Source organism: Prosopis cineraria, unplaced genomic scaffold (genome assembly GCF_029017545.1).
Source record: "Prosopis cineraria cultivar Desert tree isolate PC_DT_omini unplaced genomic scaffold, ASM2901754v1 PC4, whole genome shotgun sequence".
Lineage (NCBI taxonomy): Eukaryota > Viridiplantae > Streptophyta > Magnoliopsida > Fabales > Fabaceae > Prosopis > Prosopis cineraria.
Window position 1 is genome coordinate 40,485,723 of NW_026555335.1, and position 19,079 is coordinate 40,504,801.

Genomic DNA, 19,079 nt, shown 5'->3' on the forward strand with positions numbered 1-19,079 from the left:
TATAAGTCAAATTATTAGTTGAATCAATATTTGATGGTTAATCAACCTAGTTCTTGACTTAGAGTAGGTCTGCTAGGTTCTATTGGGCTAAATTAAGTCTTCAGTCAAAACAACAGGCCGGTGTATTTGTTGAAGTTGGGTTTAAAGTTTATGAACGGACTGACCACGCTTGGTGTATGGGCTTGAACAATGAGTAAGGCTAGGTAGGGTTGGGCTTAATTAGTTGAATGTTGAAGCTTGCAATCTAACCCTGCCTATGCGATGCCCTAGTGTTTCAGGCTTGGTAGCATTGGGTTACCTTGTCTAAGCAGTAGTGTTATCCTCCTCATGATGACAGATGGCGTGATGAAAACTCTTGATTTTTTTTTATAAAAAAGTATATTGCTTGCGAAGCAAGATAAAATTCACATAAACAAGCTAAAAAAAGAAAAGAAATATAAATATCATTTGTACCTTAAAAAAATTTCATCAAACCAATACTTAATAAAACGTCATTTTATATGCCTTGTGTTGGGCCAAAGGAGCAGGTTAATATATATTGCACGATTTTCAGCACGCTTCAAAGGTGTCTGATTTCTTTTGGGGATGGGCTGGTTGATTTTTTATCAGGCTATGCTAGATGAGTAACTGTGTTGGTTTATATGCAAACTTTAACTATAAAGCTCTCTTGTCCATTTTAGAAGAAATATACTTAAACCTCTCCGAGTATGGAGGATGATTAATATTTCTCTGCTTGACTTCATGAGAGGGGTTAAGCGTCAATGATGAAGTTCAGGCAAAGGGAGCTGGTTATTCGAATAGTAATTGAGTGTTTTTAAGTTTTGAAGGGTAGATTAGTAATTTTGAAAATAAACGAGAGATTTCTTCAATTTTAACAAAAGTAAAGAAAGGTGAATCTGTTTATTTAATTTTGGCCATGATTGTGAAGTAACTGGTTGGCCCCTGCTATACCTTCACTTTGGAATATTGTTGTCGCGTATTAAGGGAGGAAAATGAGAATGGAGACAGTTTATGAAAAGCAATAGATAGAATGAAGACACATAATACAAAACAAAGTAATATAATTCACTCTCATTCACCCCCATCCTCCCAAACTCCTATTATCCGTTCCTGTGCTTCAGCCAAAAATTTATTTACAAAATGAGTTTCGATTCCACTCTTTGTTGATTTTCTCAGGTAGTAGTGGTCAACATTGAAATCGGTGGTAAAAAAAAAAAAAAAGCAATTATTCAAATCCAGATCCAGATAGTTGTCATCAATAGCAGCATATACGTCCATGATCCTGCAAAAAGTTGTTAGACAACAAGATCCCTCCTTAATTAGAGCCACATGATAGTTTTGCTGAAACATGAAACCTCACTCTCATTTAGATGCTCACCTGCAAACATTTTCATCATCATAGACCTTGCTGTTGCTGTGTCCGACGACGACAAGCTGACTGTAAATTTGCAGAAAGAGCCAGTTTAACGTTACACTTATGATCAACAATAACTCGGCAAGAAAGGGATACTCTTCAAAATTAAAACCTTACAAAATATCCCTCAAATTTAAAACAAATAAATCATATATATTCATATGTATTCTGCTGTCCTTTTTACAAGGCATTTTTTAGAAAGCAATTTTTAAATAGATTGAGTACGTCATGTTATTTATAATCTATTTAATTAAAATGACCAAAGTTATCTAAATAAAATTTTATGTAACATTATTTTAATTGATTTTACTTTCATAACATAATTTATATTTAGCTTTTTATATTTTCTCTTTTTACTATCATTAATATTAAAATTAATTTTTATTTAATATAATCTAAATGTCATGTTTTTGTTGGACATATTACAAATGAAATGATATATCCGATTCATCTAAGAATTTCTTCCTTTTATTAGAGGGGATAAAATTTGTGAAGTATTAATTAAGTTTTTCTAATATTATTTTTATATAAAATCATTAAATATGTGAGAAAATTTCATACAAATATAAAAGTCTTCTGGGTAAAATAAAAAATTTATCTTATTTTTTAACAAAATTAATAATTTAATTATATTTTCTTGATTTCGGTGAGTTGGATTGATGCATTTAGAACCAGGTACTATTTTCTTTCACAATTCGTTTGTTTAACTGACCTGAATCACAGTTGGACGTTGAATTGGTGCTCCCACACATACAAATCTGTCTGATTCCGTCCGAACCAAACCCGCACGTGCCACCAGTGGCCTCGCACGCTGCACAAAACCCATCATTCCCTTGCACCGAATACTTCAAACGTATCCCGTAAGACCATCCTTTAGGCCCATCGACCCTCAACGGTGCCAGATTATAGGCACTGCTGTACCCTTCACACCCAAGCCTGCTAAGGTTGATAGCCTTTATAATGTCAAACGGGACTGCACAACATTCCGGTGGGCCTGACGCAAAGAACGACGCTTGTGGCCCAACCCGCTTGTGGCCCAACATGTCCCAAGCCGGACACCCATAAAACCCTTCGCAGCTCATCCCCGAAACGTTTCGACAAGGCAGGTTCTTTCCTGGAAAACCTTGGAACAAAGGTGACTCGGCCGCGCATCCTATGAGCATGAACACGTTGTCAGCCGTCGGATTCATGTAGGGCTGCCGCCACGGCTCCACTGCGAACCCATTGCCGCGGCCACCAAGCACAATCTTGTCGCACGTTGACATGTGTGGCTCGTGGAGAGTGAGTGCCTGATAAGCGTAGTCTATGTCCAGGACCCTGTAAGATCCGGAGCTTACGTGAAACATGAGAACGTCATTGATGCAGAAGAGAAGGTCGCGAAAGCCGGGGTGGCCGCAACCGTATTGGAGTGAAAATGGGTAGTCTATGGTTATGTTTCCACAGTATGATCGGCATGAGTGAGGATGGCCGGAGCTTAACGGGATTAGACAGGACGAGAAGATGAGACGGAGTATAAGGAAAAAAATGGGCATGACTGAGAGAGATTGAGGATGGAAGGGACAAAGCACCGAACACTTGCCTGAAAATGAAGATATACTTGCCTTGGTTATAATTTGATGATGAGAAAAGTGTTAATTGTTGGGTGGTTTTATTCACTGCAGACACACACGCATGATTCATTTGGCAGTGTTGAGGAATCTGGGTTGAATTGTTTATGGGTTTTCCTTCCACTTTTTGGTGTGTCGGAAGTATAATTAGTTCTTTAAGGTGATATTGATAGCTTTGTTGGTTAGGCAGCTTTAAAATCGAATATTATAATGAGATTGCTTCTTGATGACTATATAGCAGTGAAGAGGTTCAAAAGTTAAAGAGAGCTTGCAACCAAGGACACGAAGGACGACAGAACGCCGTCAGTGCTAAGAAAAGGATTTTAGAGGATTGGAAATGGGCAAGCAGGGTGACGCTCAAGCATCCAAAATTTATTAGATCCTTCCTCGTCGAAGATTTCTCAACCCTTCTTTAATGAGTCGATAAAGAATGCTAAAGTTATAAAATGTTTTTATTTTTAGAATTCTTTGAGAGTCATGAATCGTGGTGGCATAGGTTTGGGGCATGCTTCACGTATTCTGTGTACTTTTTTTTTTTTTTTTAGTTTTCTATAAATATATTCTTATTAGAGTTAATTATCTTTGAGATACTGTTGAATATTAAATGAGATACATTTGAGAATTGTGAAAATTTTGTTAAATTTAACACCAATTGATTTGTGACTGCACGTTGTATTAAGAGAAAAATCTCCCAGTCTCCATACAGAATCGGTTTCAGTGTGCTCATTCTAAGATAAGCACTATAATGCTCAGCACCGAAGCACTACCGTTTGTTAGTGTTTTTTTTTTAATTACCTTTTTTAACCACAAATTTATTATAATAATAATAAATAAATATTATAAAATTATTATTTTAATATTTAAATAACAAATAAATATTAAGATGTTAAGATTAAATATGAACAAATTAATTCATTAAAATATTTTTTTATTTTATTGATTTTGGACAGTTGTTTATTTAGTAGAGATAATATTATTCAAGGCATAATCAGATATTAAATATAGATACTTCTCTTAATAAAAATTCAAATATTAATTTATTACAGTATAAGAAACTGACTTATTTTATTAAATTCAACCCTTATTTTAAATTATTCAGATCATTTTTTATTTATTTCACTACAGTTCTTAATGTTCAAATCAAAATTTTTATTTAAACTATTTAAGTTTAATTTTAACATCTTAATATTTATTAATTTATTAAATATTAAAATAATAATTTTATAACAATTATTTATTATAATAATAATAAATTAATAATAAATTTGTGATTTAAGAAAAGAAAAATAAAAAAAAACACTGCCAATCGGCAGTGCTTTGGCGCTGAGCACTGAAACCGAGTCCGTCTGCGTACCGGTTCTTTCCCTCTTCATGTAGAGCCTTACTCTACAGGCTACAGCTACGTACTAGACGCGTGGATCTGGTATGGACAGTTCCATTTTAGCCTCTTCTTTTGCACGTCATCTTTCAAATTGAAGTCTTTGGACTTTGATAATTCTCCAGGCTAAGTTTCCTATGTGAACTTGTAGTTTTATCTCTTTGTTTCGGGCCTCATGGCCCATCTATTTACCGTAAGTAAGCAAAATACGCGCTGGTTAAGACTGATTCTAGTGGCGGGCTTATTTTTGGGCCACAAAGTGAGATTTTGAACTGTCCTATCTTTTGTTGGTTTTTGAAAAAAAAAATTTGTCTTAACTAACAAATATTAATTTAATTGATAAAGATTTGACTTATAATTTATAAAATTATTAATGTGAGAATTTTATTAGTGAATAATATATACATGTTTTCACGTTAATGAACCTGGAGATCCAATTTACCTAACTTTTTTTATATAAAAAAAATGCCATGTCTTATCTTTGGATGCCTCCCGCCAACATCTCCAATCAGGAATAAGAGGAGATTATTGATATTAATGCCAGTGTTATTAATTTTTTATCAATATAAAATATAACATTTATAATAGCATAATTTTTATAAATTAAAATTAATGCGATTCATTTATCAAATTCCAAACAGCATACATGTTCATCTAATTTTAACGGTTTACTATTTTTTCACATCAAGGTATCCTCGTTAAAGGACTAATTTCTTTCGAGATATAGAGATCACAATGATAGGTTTTGCTTCTCTGAACAGGATTTTTTTCACTTAGGTAGTTTCTTTTCTTTCTTTCTTTCTTTCCTGTTGCTTGCAACTTTGATGGCTTCATAATACCGAGCTTAAAAAAATGCGTCACATTATTTGCAATTTCTGAATGAGTCTTATTATAAATTTTGTACTAGATATGTATGATGACCAGTGAAATTGATAGTGTCATCTTGGCTTGGTAACATTTAACAGTCCTGCGTGTAAGAAAAATGAAAGCCAGAGCATAATCAGGGAATTGACAGGTGGAGAATAAGAAAATCAAAGTACCAAAAAACTACGACAATGCAAAAAAGTCAAAGGAGAAGTAGTACGGCAAACGCAATTTGATTTTATTAGAACGTGATACGTTCACGTTGTTTCATATTGGATCCCTTTGGAACACAAATGCGAGTTTGTAATTTGTCAGTAGCATTAAATACGGACAAGATTTTAGATGAAACAACAGTTTTCTGAGACTTCAATTAGCCTTCAGGATTGATTCTCTTGCTACAATTTCAATCGAACTTTCAGAACATTTTTAAATAATTAACAAGAGCAGATTAGGGTTTTTATTTATCTTAAAATGATTATTTTTAACAAAGTATCAATTACTTTTTTTTACTCATCATTTACTCTTAAATTTATTGAATTAGAGAAAATATACAAGAGAAGTTCAGATCAGTTTTTATACAAGAACATTTTGTTAAAAAATGATTAACATTTTTTATGTTACAAGTGAATGAGTGATGTAAAACGAAAAAGGAAAGAAGAAGAAGAAGAAAAGAAATAGAAGAGAGAGGAGGAAGAAAGAGAAAGGGAAAAGGAGATTAGAAAAATAAAAAATTTTTATTTAATACTCAAAATCTGATCTAATCTACATACAAACGAATAACCTTAACTCCATTAATAGTGCTCTCAAAACAGTAAAATAATAATTCAAATTCAAAATTAAATTTAAATTTGCCTAAAATCAATAAATGATGATAAAATATTTAACTAGGTTGTATAATTATATATCTTATTTTATCTGATATAATACTTAAATATAAAAATAAATCCTTGCCGCTAAATCATATAATACTAAACCATGGGCACTAAATCAAATGATATATTTTTTCCATCAACAATTTATTTAATAATAAATAATCATGTTCTCAATCTTTATACATTATTTTTAGGAAGAATGATAAATAAATCCTAAAAAGATTAATTAATTTAAATTAAGTGTCAATACTTTAGTTATACCCTTGGGGGTTTGGGTAAGGGGAATCAGTACAATGGATTAGGATCCTGTTTTTGTTTGTCATCTTTTCTTCTAGTGTTTATTTTTGGCTCTTTGACCTTTTGTAGGCCAAAAATTGATTCATCAAAATGTTCACTTAGTAAAAGTCAGTTTAAAAAAATTAATAATTACAATAAAATTTATGTTTTGACCATTTTTTTAAAATTAAACTTTTTTTGTTTTAAAAAAATTTAGGTGAGTTAATTTTTGAGGATTCACCAGAGCTAAAGTATTCCTCTAAATTCAAATAGTGCTTATAAATGTGTTTATAGCTTATTCAACGACAAGGTTTTCATGTTAATTGTGAAATTTGATTCCCTAATTTTATAAACTATGAATCAAATTTTTATTGAATTTTGTCGGTTTTAAATTTAAACTTGATAAATTTGTTTCTATTCTTTCAATGAAACACGCCATGAATTTATAAACCCCCCTATCTCATTAATTTCGCCATCCTCACCAAAGCAGAAGATAGGTATAATGGATTGGAACGCGAGTTGGGTTATTCATGGGAAGAAAATGAAGGCCACGCCCATGAATTGTAATTGACTGAACAAGTATGATGAGGGACACACATTAATGGAGCTTCCCTCTGGTTGAGTTTGAGTTATGTATTTCTCTATCCAAAGTGATGGTCACACTATTCACACTAGTCTGGGTAGATACATATTTCATAAATAAAAATGTTAAGGTACTCCTCAATTTTATCCAAAGAATTTGTGAGCATCATAAACTTAGTACAAGTTATTTTTATCCTTTAACCTTCAAAATACTCTACCCCATACTCTGGCTGTCAACCTGCCTTCACCATATCGTTAGCGTGCTAATGTGTATGCATTTCCTTGATTGTTGGTTCCACCATTTTGGCATTTTTAATAATTTTTTATAATAAAATATATATTTTTATTTTTTATTTTAACAAACCAAGCGACAAACCCCACTTGCTTTTTCTCTTCCTCCCAATTCTGATAGGCACACTCTCTTTTCCCCATTTTTGATAGGCACTTCATTAAATAAGAGAAGGATTTGGGTCTACGTTTGAGTAACTTTTGTAGTTCGCTTGATGATCCCATAAGTCTTGTAATGTCCTCTAGCATTAATCACATATAGCCACCATTCTTATAGCCAATAAGCTAAATTAAGGATATATCAAAGGAAGATAAGATCAACGTTGACTATTTAACACTTAAAAGATTGATTGAGAATACTTTTAACTAAGTGAGATCCCAAAAATAAAATAGTTTAGATTTGAATACTTTTATAAAAGGCTCTTAAAATAGTTTAAGGTTAGAGTATAATATTAGTTATGGAAACAAGGGAAAATGCTTGAGCATTAAAACAAATTAGAACAGGGTCAAAAGAGTCATTTTAGTAAAACAAGACCATCCGTCATGGCTCATGGTACAGAAAACACTTATAGCAGCCATCGGCACCATCCACCATAACTTGCCTCATAAAGGACATTCGTCATGGCCAACTACATAATTCACCATAGTTGACACTCTCTATGTTATACGATACGGCCAGTAATCTATAGTGGCCAACTTACCATCTCAGCATTAGATATTATAGCAATTGGGACCTAACTTTTGATGCTCTTAACTTTTACTTATACCTCCAATGCAAGTAATCTAAGTGCCCACATGAAGATAATTAAATAATCTAGATAATGACTTTGGTTTCATAACAATTCGGTATCATATGAGAATTTTGGACACTTGGGATTATAAGTATACAACTACAATCATCACATCACTCAAGTGTCCCCAAACCTCTAACTCTTAGTCATTAGCATCTACAACTAGGCCAAACTTACTCATCACACATAGATCCACATGCATAACACTTAACTCACATCCATAAGTTATAAACATTCAAGATACACCTCCTAAGGCTTACCGTCAATTAGGAGGCTAATCAAATTAGAGATAATTAACAATCCTTAAATTGAGCAACCTATAACATGCACCCGCATGCATCACTTGACTCATTTCTAAAGAAATATAAAAATTCATGTCATGATGCCTAGATCAACATCATATATTACAAGCAAGAGACAATAAAATCTATGCAAATGTCTCCTAATGCCAGTAATAAGTTATTCAATTACACACTAAGAATAATTAGAGACATTACAATTAGCTAAGTGTCTTTAGGTTTGCCTGCTTCCTTTTGACTTAAATTTGGGTGTCTCTTGGAAAATATGAAACCACAAGAGTGAGATTATATAATCTCAATAGCCAAACACATAAATTCAAGCATATGGATGTGTGGCACATAAAAGTAATCAAGGCTTGTATTCACATTTATATATTTCACAATTATTCAACATGTATCTCAATGATATATTCATGACTACAAAAACAAGTGAGACAACTGATGATAATTATGCATGATTGTGCATCTACCTTTATTACATTCCTTATAACTTTTTATTGAACCCATGGGCCATTAAATTATATTGGATTATCCTATGTGACTTAATTAACCTAGCTCTTAATTATGAGGGGTGACCATACCAAGGCCCATACTCATTCTCAGATCATGAATTTCCTTATCTTGAACTCATGGGATGTCAATTCACCTGATCCGGTGCAATAATCAAGAGCCAAAACATTAACGCTTTGTGATATTGGTGAGTACCACACAGATTTCTATAATCCCTTACTTTCTCAGGTGAACTCCCACCCATCAGTGATCATGCAAATCTATACAATGACATGTTCATAGTTATGATTATACTCATCCATCTAAATGATCATACTTATGTTCATAAATTATAAATTTATAAGATCACATTACCGCTATCATATCATACTACACATATTCGTGGTATGACATTCATGTTCATCATTTTAGATGCCATGAGATATCATAACAATAAACATACTTAACTCATCTAATAATCTCTCTCATGCTCATTAAATCATACAGTCATACTCAACAACTTACATCCAGTCACATTATCATCAACAAATCAAGTTTAAACAACTAACATTGAATCCATTTAGTCATGTGATACATACTCATACTATCACCTAACACACATCATATCCATCAATCCATGTTTACATATGAGTGTTTAGTAGCATACCATAAAGCCATTCATTCACATAACATAATCAAAGCTCATAAATATAGACATACACATATACTATAATTTAACTCTCGATTACCTCAACTCTTGATTTACCATGCCAAAAGTATAATTTGAATTTTGAGGAAGCTCACGAACTATCCATGAGCTCCAGGAGTAGTTAATATAAAATTTAGAATTGACAAACATCATTAATGACTAATCATCACTAACTAGATCTTAATTGTGATCAAGGCCTAATATCTTAATTAGCAATATTAACAATAAACAACCTCATTTTTAATTCCTTTATTTTATTTAACCTCTATTAAGCTTAACTAACCTTGTTAATCTACTGTATCAGATTAAACTTGATTAATTTGTACTAGGGCTAATCTCAAACCCATTATGAACAATTTTAGCCATTGCCATTAACAACAACCAATGATTAAAAGCTTAAAATAATACCCATAGACTCCATTAAAATGGGTAGAAATTTGCTAGAAATTCAGACAACACTACCACAACCCCAAGAACTAGAAGAAAACACATATAGAAGAGAGGAAAATAGATAAGATGTCATGCGAAGAAAATTATAATTTACTTCAATTGGACGTCGGATGGAGAAATGAGGCACACTGAAAGTTGGCCTCTGCTACTATCAATTGATAGCAGCTTTACTATCGGTTATGTACAGCTTGCAGTTGCACGTGACACAGAGAGGAGTATACCACGATGCCTGTCTCTATTTCTTGCTGTCTTGTTTTTTTCAAATTTCTTGCAATGCTTTTAGTGTAAGGTGATATCCTATGCTTCCATTCATTTTAAATATTTAAATAGATATGCTATCGTTCCTTTAATGCTTTCAAAAATTTGGGATCCTAATTTGTGAAAAAATACAACTAGATTTTAAAAGTGTTTTGAAAATGATTAATCATGGTAGGGTAACTCATCTGGGTTAATTCCATAATTATCCAGGAGTCAATAATAAAGTTATGATTTAGTAAAGGAGACCTTACAATTGTTAATTAGAGTGTGGAGTAGTGACAATGGAGAAAAGGTATTTTCAACATGTTGGCCACGGGAGATGACTTTGATGAATTCTTGTAGAGGCTACTAGACATTAAAGATCTTAGTTATCAAACGTATGAGAGAGAGGGAATGGAGGAGAGAGAAGGGACAATCGGAGAAAGTAAGAAGGTTGTCCAAAGGGGGTGTTTTATGATGAATTGTAGAGAGAAGGAATGGAGGAGAAAGGATGACTTCAATTTTTTTTTTTTTTTCATTTTCTGATAAGCTTCATCTATCTTTCTCCTCTAATCCACTTGTAAATGCATAGTCAAACAACACGTACACATCAGCACCATAATAAAGCTGTTATGGTGAGAAAATAGCAATATGATAAGAGATGAAATCTTTAATGTCGAGGGACAAAAATAGCCTATAGCTGAGTTTAAAATATTCAGTGACCGTTCGAACCCTAAATAAAAATATGGCATCCTCATGAATGAATTAACATATATGATATGCTTTTTAGTCTTTCCATCTTTTAACAAATGTTCCCTATTATAAAACACCTTTAATTATCTCACGAGAACTAAGAAGAGGTGGTTAAGTACTTTATCTAAAAATAGAATAAGCTCCCAATTTTACTTTAAATGAAAAATTGTCAAATTTACATTACATTTTTCCTTATAGTTAATGGGTTTAAATATGGGTAACATTATAAAAATGTAATTAATATCCTATCAAGTGTTTTATATTAAAAATTAAATTTTTTTGGAATGCATCTTATAATAAGGATATGAAAGAGTATAGAATATAAATAACAAGTGAAGCTAAATATCATATATTAAGGAATAGTAGTGTAAGAACTTGTTTGGTTTTTGCTCTCATTTTTTGCTTTTAAAAATTATTTTATAATACAGTTTTTAAAATTATTTTTAAAACAAAATAAAATAAAAATTCATTTAGTTATGTCAATTAAAAAATGAATTGATAGTGACTGTTATAGGTAGTTAATAGTAGTGATATTGATCAAGGTAACTATAAATTTCAATAATTAAATTTAATATATTTTAAAAACAAGAAAAATAAAACAAAAACAACTTAGAGTTGTTTCTAATTTTTTCTTTTTTAAAAATTAAAATAAAAATAATTAAATGAAAAACATTAAACCAAATAAAAAATTTTCTATTTTTTAAAAATAAAAAACAAACAGCTCGTAAATGTTTTTGTTCTTTCTTATTGTACTCCAGTAAAGCTACATAGTTGCGTCAATAATTAGGTCAGGAGCATTTTTGTAAAGATGACACTAAACGTTTAAGAAATTTTGCAATATTGCTTATACTTGATAATAAAAAATAAAAAATTATCCTAATTTGTTACTTGTATATGATAATTGAGAAATTTTTTTTATTAAATTTATAAATGTTATATAAAGTCATGAATAGAATATATTTTTTCCATGCAATTTATTGTTTACAGCTTAATTACAAGTCATCCACTCCGTGAGAAATTATACTTTCTAGCTCTTTTTCTTTTATTTTTATCATTTTTGTTTTTGTTTCTTATTTTTGTGTTTTTACTATTTAAATTTAGATTTTATTTTTTAATTTATTTTTGATTCAAATTAATCTATTATTTAATCAAAATTTTAAAAAACAGAGTGGCAGCAGTTTTTAGTACAAGAGAAATCAGCTATCCCTTTGAAGGATTTTTTGAATTTTTTTATTGACCATCGTTTTGTTAGGTGGGTGGGTTGTTTTATATTTATTTATCTGTATTTGAACTGATGTGTCGTATGTGTTTCGTAAAGATGAATTGGTCGTGCGGGCATCTCCATGATTCTTATCCTGGCTCTGTGTTCCTTGAACGTTGTTGACTGGTTTCAGACAAGCGAGGCGGAGTTGATTGGTAGTTATATGAAAGCCATATGAGGGTAGTTTTGAAAATTTCCCAGTTAACCCTTATATTAAACGCAGACAAAAAATGCAACAAGTTTCTCAATCCCTTTTCCTCAGAATCGTCATCCCCTTTTCCTTCTTCTCACTTCTGTGTTCGTTGCTGCCTACTGTTCAAAGACTTCGGGCGTCCCTACTATTTTGACATATCGATTGAACCCTGCGAATCTTGCGCTGTGCTTCCGTGAAGCCATGTCGGAGGTTTGATTTCGTTTTCTTCTTAATGCTTATTTTCGAGTTTTGAATTATATGATCAGTGAAGTTTCAAATGAGCCACGGGGAGGGGACTCGTGAAGCCACCTCTCCCGATCCGTTAGATTCGTTCCCTCCCTTGCGGGTTCGGCAATCGGACCATGGTGATGCTTCTCTTCCATCACCACGGTATTCGTCATGCGGAGAGTCTGAGTTCGACCGCTACTGTAGCGCGAACTCTGTCATGGGTACCCCGAGTATGTGTAGTGCGATCACAGTTTTCAACGATTTTCCAGAATATGATTTCGGGTCCGCGAAAAGTTTCGGTATTGGGGGTGATAATGGCTTGGAGAATTTCAGTTTAGGTGAACGAGTTGAGATGAATCACAGGGATCGGAGGCTTTCAACTTCTAGTGTGTCTGACGGCACGAGAGATTTCAGAACTGGGTTTGGCAGCGAGAACAGTAGAAACCAGCAGAAATTAAAATACGGCTTAAGTGGATTGGAATTTTACGGTGTTGATAATGATGAACTTACTGTGACCATGCTTGATGCATCGAGTTCAATGGAGATCATCCAATTAGATAACAATTCGGAGGGTGGTGATGGCTTGGAGAATTTCAATTTACGCAAGGGAATTGAGATGAATCGTAAAGTTGAGAGGCTTTCGACTCCCAAAGTGTTAGATGGTAAGAGAGATTTCAGAACTGGGTTTGGCAGTGAGAATATCAGAAGCCAACAGAATTCAAACTATGCTTCCAGTGGATTGGAATTCTATGGTGATGATAATGACGAACTGACTATGACTATGCTAGATGCATCAAGTTTAATGAGGGTTAACCAATCAGATAAGAATTTGGACCTGGATTTTGTTCACAAAAATGCTGTAGAAGTTTCTGAAGGGTTTAAAGGACGTAATGAATTTGGAGGTGCTGAGGATTACTTGTCTAGTGATGCAGATGATAATGCAGGGTATACTCAAAATTCATTAAGTAATGTGGATGACCAGGGTTCACGTTGTGAAATAACAGTTGGAGAAGGTGGTTTATCTTGTCTAGCTGATAAAAGGTGTGAATTAGACAGTTTTGATGCTCAATCTAAGTTACAAAATGATGAGGGGGAGATAGAAAGGGAACAAGACAGGAACTCATCCATTTGTGAGCATTCAGAGGGTGAGGACTCAATGTACAACTATGGTAGTGGTGGTGACAATAAAAATGATTATTGTTCATCAAGAAGTATTTATCATCATCAGGAGTCAAAAGCACAACATGAGAATCCCCTCCTTATAAACTCTTCTGTAGCTTTTGGTTCAAAAGACCTGGATGACTTTTTGCTAGAAAATGAGGGAAATAGTCAAGTCCCCCGGTTTTTTAATGTATTTCAGAGTCAAAAAGAAAAGAATCCTGAAATTGACAAAAATGCAATAAATTCTGTGAGCTCAACGGGTATTTCAATTGCTGGTCAAAATGCAGAAGGGAAATATCAGAATGACTCAGTCATGTTTAGTGACACAGTTAAAGAAGTAAAAGATCTTGGTGAACTCAAAGAACTAAAGGTTGCCAGAGACTTTCCTGCAGCCTGTTGTCCAGTTCAGGGAGTTGATAAGGTTACTAACACAGTAGAAAGTTCTTCCGATGCCTCAAGCAAGTCTCCAAATATAGTCATATTGCATCCAGAAGATGTGAGGGAGATTGTTGTTGCCAAAAATAGTTTTTCTGAAACTGGTTCAAGCACCAAGGCTTATGAAGTTGATTTGGATAAGGCTTCTCAGCATATGGATTTGAGTGCTACTGGTGGTGGAAAAATTGTAAAGGAGAATGAGTGCATGGACACTGAAGAATCTATTGGCATTAGTGATGTTCAACATGTAAAAAACCCAGAGTTGGATGAGTCTAAGTTCAAGTTGGATAATGTTTCTGAAAGCAAAGTTGATCATAAACTTTCCAGTCTAGCCCAACAGCCTGGGAACATAAATGAAGATTCCTCAAAGAATCTAGAACGAGTTGGGATTTCTACAGATTATGGAATGAAGGAATCAATAGAGAGCTTCTCCACCTCAACAAATCTCTCAGAGAGAAGTCCTCTGACATCTCAGGCAAGTAATTAGTGTCATTATCTATCATTTGATCCCCTTCCACTTTCCTGAATTATTGCCAATATCTTTACAGTTTCCACTTCAATCGGGTTCAGTATACAACTTAGTTTGAAACTTGACGTGGATCTTCATACAGAAATTCTAATTGAAGCTAAACATGTGAAAATTTTGGAAGACGTTTTAGCTGACAAATAAAATTTTGAACTTATCAGTTAACTTGATAAGATGTACTCAGTATGATCAAATAATTTTTCAATGTTGAAGGCATTGGATGAATCATCCTAGTAGCTTTCTTAATATACTTGTGGAACTCAGTTCTTATTTTCATTGTTGAGAAGCGTTTTGGACTTGTAGCTTGGTTGTCCATTTACCTGAGCTCTAGTTTAGCCATTCAGCTGAATCAGCTCTAGGTTCTGTTATTGTTGATGGACTAGTTTGTAGGCCTTCTCTTCAGATCCGTAGATTTAATTTTGACTTCAACAAGACATGCTTAGCAGCAGCGGCAATAATAGTAGTAATGTAGTCATAGTTGATTTTGATTATTTAAATTGTAGTTGTACCATCTGAAACAATTTTACGTTGCCTTTATAAGTAAATGACTTTATTTACAAGTACTTTAGTACTTCTAGAGTTGTCAGTGGAATTGGAGTTTGTTTGTTTTATGAATATACGCTTCTTTTAAAATTTCCACTTTCTGAAAATTAAAAGCCTTTCTTTTCAACATTTGCATGTTAGGGCAATAATTATTCACTACAAATGGTTATAATATGGGTCTAGTGTTTCACTGAATATCGCAGGTAGAGAATTTTGAGCTAAATGAATTCTATGATGAGGTTGTCCATGAAATGGAAGAAATTTTACTAGACTCTGTTGATTCTCCTGGGGTTAGGCTTGCTCAGGGTAGTAGATTTCATGAGCCAAATTTTTCTATGCCTTTGAGAGATGGTGGCTTGACAGCATCTACTTCTGGCACTGATGATGCTTATCTTCTAGTTCAGCACCCTGTGCAAATAGATAGGATCGAAGTGGTAGGTGCCAGGCAGAAGAGAGGAGATGTTTCGTTAAGTGAAAGGTTGTTGGGGGTGAAGGAATACACTGTCTATAAAATAAAAGTGTGGAGCAGCAAAGGTCAGTGGGAGGTTGAAAGACGATACCGTGATTTCCTCACTCTCCATCATCAGATAAAAGCCTTATTTGCTGGTCAAGGATTGGTTTTACCTCTGCCATGGTCTTCAGTTGAAAAAGAATCCAAGAAGATATTTGGAAGTGCATCTCCTGATGTTATTGTGCAGAGAAGTGTTATCATTCAAGACTGCTTACAGTCCATTCTCCATACCAGGTTTTATTCAAGTCCTCCAAGTGCATTAATTTGGTTTTTGTCCCCTCAAGATTCATATCCTAGTGCGCCTGGATCAAGTCCACTGGTTGCTTCTTCAATGGGAGGGACAGATAATGGAAACCTTTCCACATTAGGGAAGACCATATCACTAATAGTTGAAATTCCACCAAACAAATCTTTGAAACAGATGTTAGAAGCTCAGCATAACACATGTGCTGGATGTCATAAGCATTTTGGTGATGGAAAAACTTTGATTCGGGGTTTTGTAGAGACTTTTGGATGGGGAAGGCCCCGAATTTGTGAATACACTGGTCAATTATTCTGCTCTTCTTGCCATACAAACGACACTGCTGTTTTGCCAGCAAGAGTTTTACATCAATGGGATTTTACTCAGTATCCAGTTTCTCAGATGGCAAAATCTTATCTGGATTCTATACATGACCAGGTAATGTTAAGAACTATCACCTGCATTTTAGATAACATCTTTTTAAACTTTAATATATATGCTTATATCCAGAGGTTCTATGAATAAGCTAACTTGAAATAGCCATTGCTTCTTTCTCTCCTCACTTTTACTCTTTTCTGAATGTGAAATCAAAAGGTTGAAAGAATGCAGCATGTACTCTCTTACTTGTATTGTTTTCTAGTTTTTATTCCTGGGCTTGTTCAATATTCTAAATGAATTTTCTCTTGCAGCCCATGCTATGTGTCACTGCAGTTAATCCATTCCTTTTGTCAAAGGTCCCAGCCTTGCTTCATGTTATGAATGTCAGGAAAAAAATAAGGAGTCTTCTTCCATTTGTTCGTTGCCCATTTCGGAGGTCTATCTACAGAGGACTTGGAACTCGGAGATATCTTGTTGAGAGCAGTGACTTTTTTGCTCTAAGAGATCTTATTGATCTGTCCAAAGGAGCCTTTGCCGGTTAGCTTTTACTTGAGTAACAGCTTTTTGTGCCTCGAATGGAAGTTTTTGTTTTTTTACCTTATACGTATACAGTATACACACATACACGCACTGTTGTATGTTTAGCATATTTCTCTCTTGTTTAATGGAGATAACTCGATAATTTATCTGATCAATAATTAGTGTTGAAGTGGTTTTGTTGCATTAAGCGTTCCTGATGTAATGTTCTGTTAATGCAGCACTGCCTGTTATGGTTGAAACATTGTCATCAAAATCCTGGAACACATCACTGATCAATGCCTCATATGTTGTGATGTCGGTGTTCCATGCAGTGCACGACAAGACTGCAGCGATCCATCTTCTCTCATTTTCCCTTTCCAGGTGTGTCTCTGTCTGTAGCTGTGACAATATTGAACATTGTAAAAAACTCCATCTAATAGGATAAAGTTTGTTGTCATCGTTTTGTGGTTGGTAAAAAAAACCCCCTTTTTCTCCAAAATTGAAATATACTTGGTACGTTTGCAAGAAATCACCTGTCTTTTGATTGTATTGTGGCACCTCTTAAGTGCAGGGTGTGCTTTAGATAATAAGTGGTGGTGGTTGTCCGAAAAATCTATCTATTTAGATATTTTTGGAGTGAAGGCTAGTGGACAGTTAAAGTGTGGATAGCTTCTTACGGGATCTAAGTTGTTTCAAAATAGGGCCTTTTTTTGTGTGTGGTTGTTGTCAGGGAATGCTTTTCTCGAGTTAGTGGTCCCTCTTGGCAGTGCTTGTTTGAGATCTTTGCTTTTTGGGGCTCGTCTGGCCAGTTCCTCAATTTCGTATGCATGCTGTGAAAATTCGTTCGAATGTATCCCACATTTTCTCTTCATTGAAGTGTTCCTTTGTTTGCTAAGAGCTCAATACTCAGTCCCGTCCATGCTTTCCTTCTTCAGGCCCCCACCCTTTTCTTTACCTCATTTTTGTTGTGAATGAGTTTCTCTGAATTATCGAAAAATGTCTTAATTTGAGATCAAATTTATCAGCAGGAAGATGAGATTGAAAGGTGTAAAACTTGTCAGTCAGTATTCCATAAGCGATGCTTCAGAAAGCTATCCAATTGTACCTGTGGGGCGCTCCTCAGATTGGATAAAACGAGAGGAAGCTCGGACTTGTTAGGGAGGGGTCTGTCTTCTGGATTCCTATCTGGCTTGTTCACAAAGGAAAACCCCCACAAGACTCGGGATCATAAAGACGAAAACATTATCTTGATGGGTTCCTTACCAAGCACTTCTCTGTGAACACCTGTACGTTGATGGGTTCTGTCTATATCTCATCTTGATTTGCTTGGCCATTCGCATCTCTTACATCTAAAAATGTTTCGTTCAATGATCAGAATTGCCCTTCCACTCTTTTTTTTTCTTTTTGAATTTTGTTATTGTTATTCTTTGTAACATAAAATTTATGTACAGCTTTATCCATCTCAGCTTCCAGTTTTGACCCTACTCGCTTGTTTTGTTTAAATTCCTTACTGAATAAAATTCTACCTTTTATCAGATTTTCATACTGGACTTCCATTTATTTCCTTCCCTGCGTGCCTGTGGCCGGTTGTTGAGAGCAACTGTTTGAGAGCATATGATGGAAGGGAAGTGGTCATTATGGAATGAAGTGAAACGGAGTGGAACAAAATGGAACATTCCATTGTTTGAGAATTTTGTTAAAAAAAAAAATGATTTTACTTAATCATTATTTAAGAATAATTTTAAAATTAATAAATTTGAATTAGATATTATTATATTTTTCTATTTTATGGGGAGGGCGAGTGAAAAAGTGAGAAGGGGTGAGAAGTATGGAGGTAATTTTTTAATAATGTTATTTATACTGTATCATTTCATCATCAATTCTTCAAATTGAAGGGTCAAGAAAAATGGATTTATAACAGCAAAGGATGACTTTGAAGATCACCTCAAACTATTCTACCTTTTCTTTTTTTTTTTTTAATTTTCCTAAACAATGATATAAGATTTTTAGCTATTCCATCCCATTCCTTAATGTTCAGCATGAATCATTCACTGAAGAAGCACGTGTTAGTATC

The 19,079-nt window shown here is 33.9% G+C and overlaps 2 protein-coding genes across 2 annotated transcripts; one reads left to right on the top strand and one right to left on the bottom strand.

Moving 5' to 3' along the window:
- Window positions 1-1,008: 1,008 nt before the first annotated feature.
- On the bottom strand, window positions 1,009-3,237 carry LOC129310090 (uncharacterized). The gene is made up of 3 exons (XM_054951930.1): window positions 2,127-3,237; window positions 1,379-1,438; window positions 1,009-1,282 (listed from the first exon to the last, which is right to left on the bottom strand). The coding sequence occupies exons 1-3, from the start codon at window positions 2,944-2,946 to the stop codon at window positions 1,230-1,232; spliced, it is 933 nt and encodes a 310-aa protein (XP_054807905.1). The 5' UTR covers window positions 2,947-3,237; the 3' UTR covers window positions 1,009-1,229.
- Window positions 3,238-12,331: 9,094 nt separating this feature from the next.
- On the top strand, window positions 12,332-18,540 carry LOC129310060 (uncharacterized). The gene is given in 6 exon segments (XM_054951895.1): window positions 12,332-14,766; window positions 15,564-16,546; window positions 16,798-17,023; window positions 17,245-17,271; window positions 17,274-17,386; window positions 18,034-18,540. Coding segments are annotated over 6 exon segments (3,627 nt in total). The 5' UTR covers window positions 12,332-12,740; the 3' UTR covers window positions 18,286-18,540.
- The last annotated feature ends 539 nt before the right edge of the window (window positions 18,541-19,079 follow it).

Excerpts from the sequence above, each read along its gene's own strand:
- LOC129310090 (XM_054951930.1), bottom strand. The coding sequence starts at position 2,946 with ATGCCCATTTTTTTCCTTATACTCCGTCTCATCTTCTCGTCCTGTCTA. Across the intron at positions 1,439-2,126 it reads AACGTCCAACTGTGATTCAG|TCAGCTTGTCGTCGTCGGAC; the intron begins GTCAGTTAAACA and ends GCAAATTTACAG. Across the intron at positions 1,283-1,378 it reads GATGATGAAAATGTTTGCAG|GATCATGGACGTATATGCTG; the intron begins GTGAGCATCTAA and ends AACTTTTTGCAG.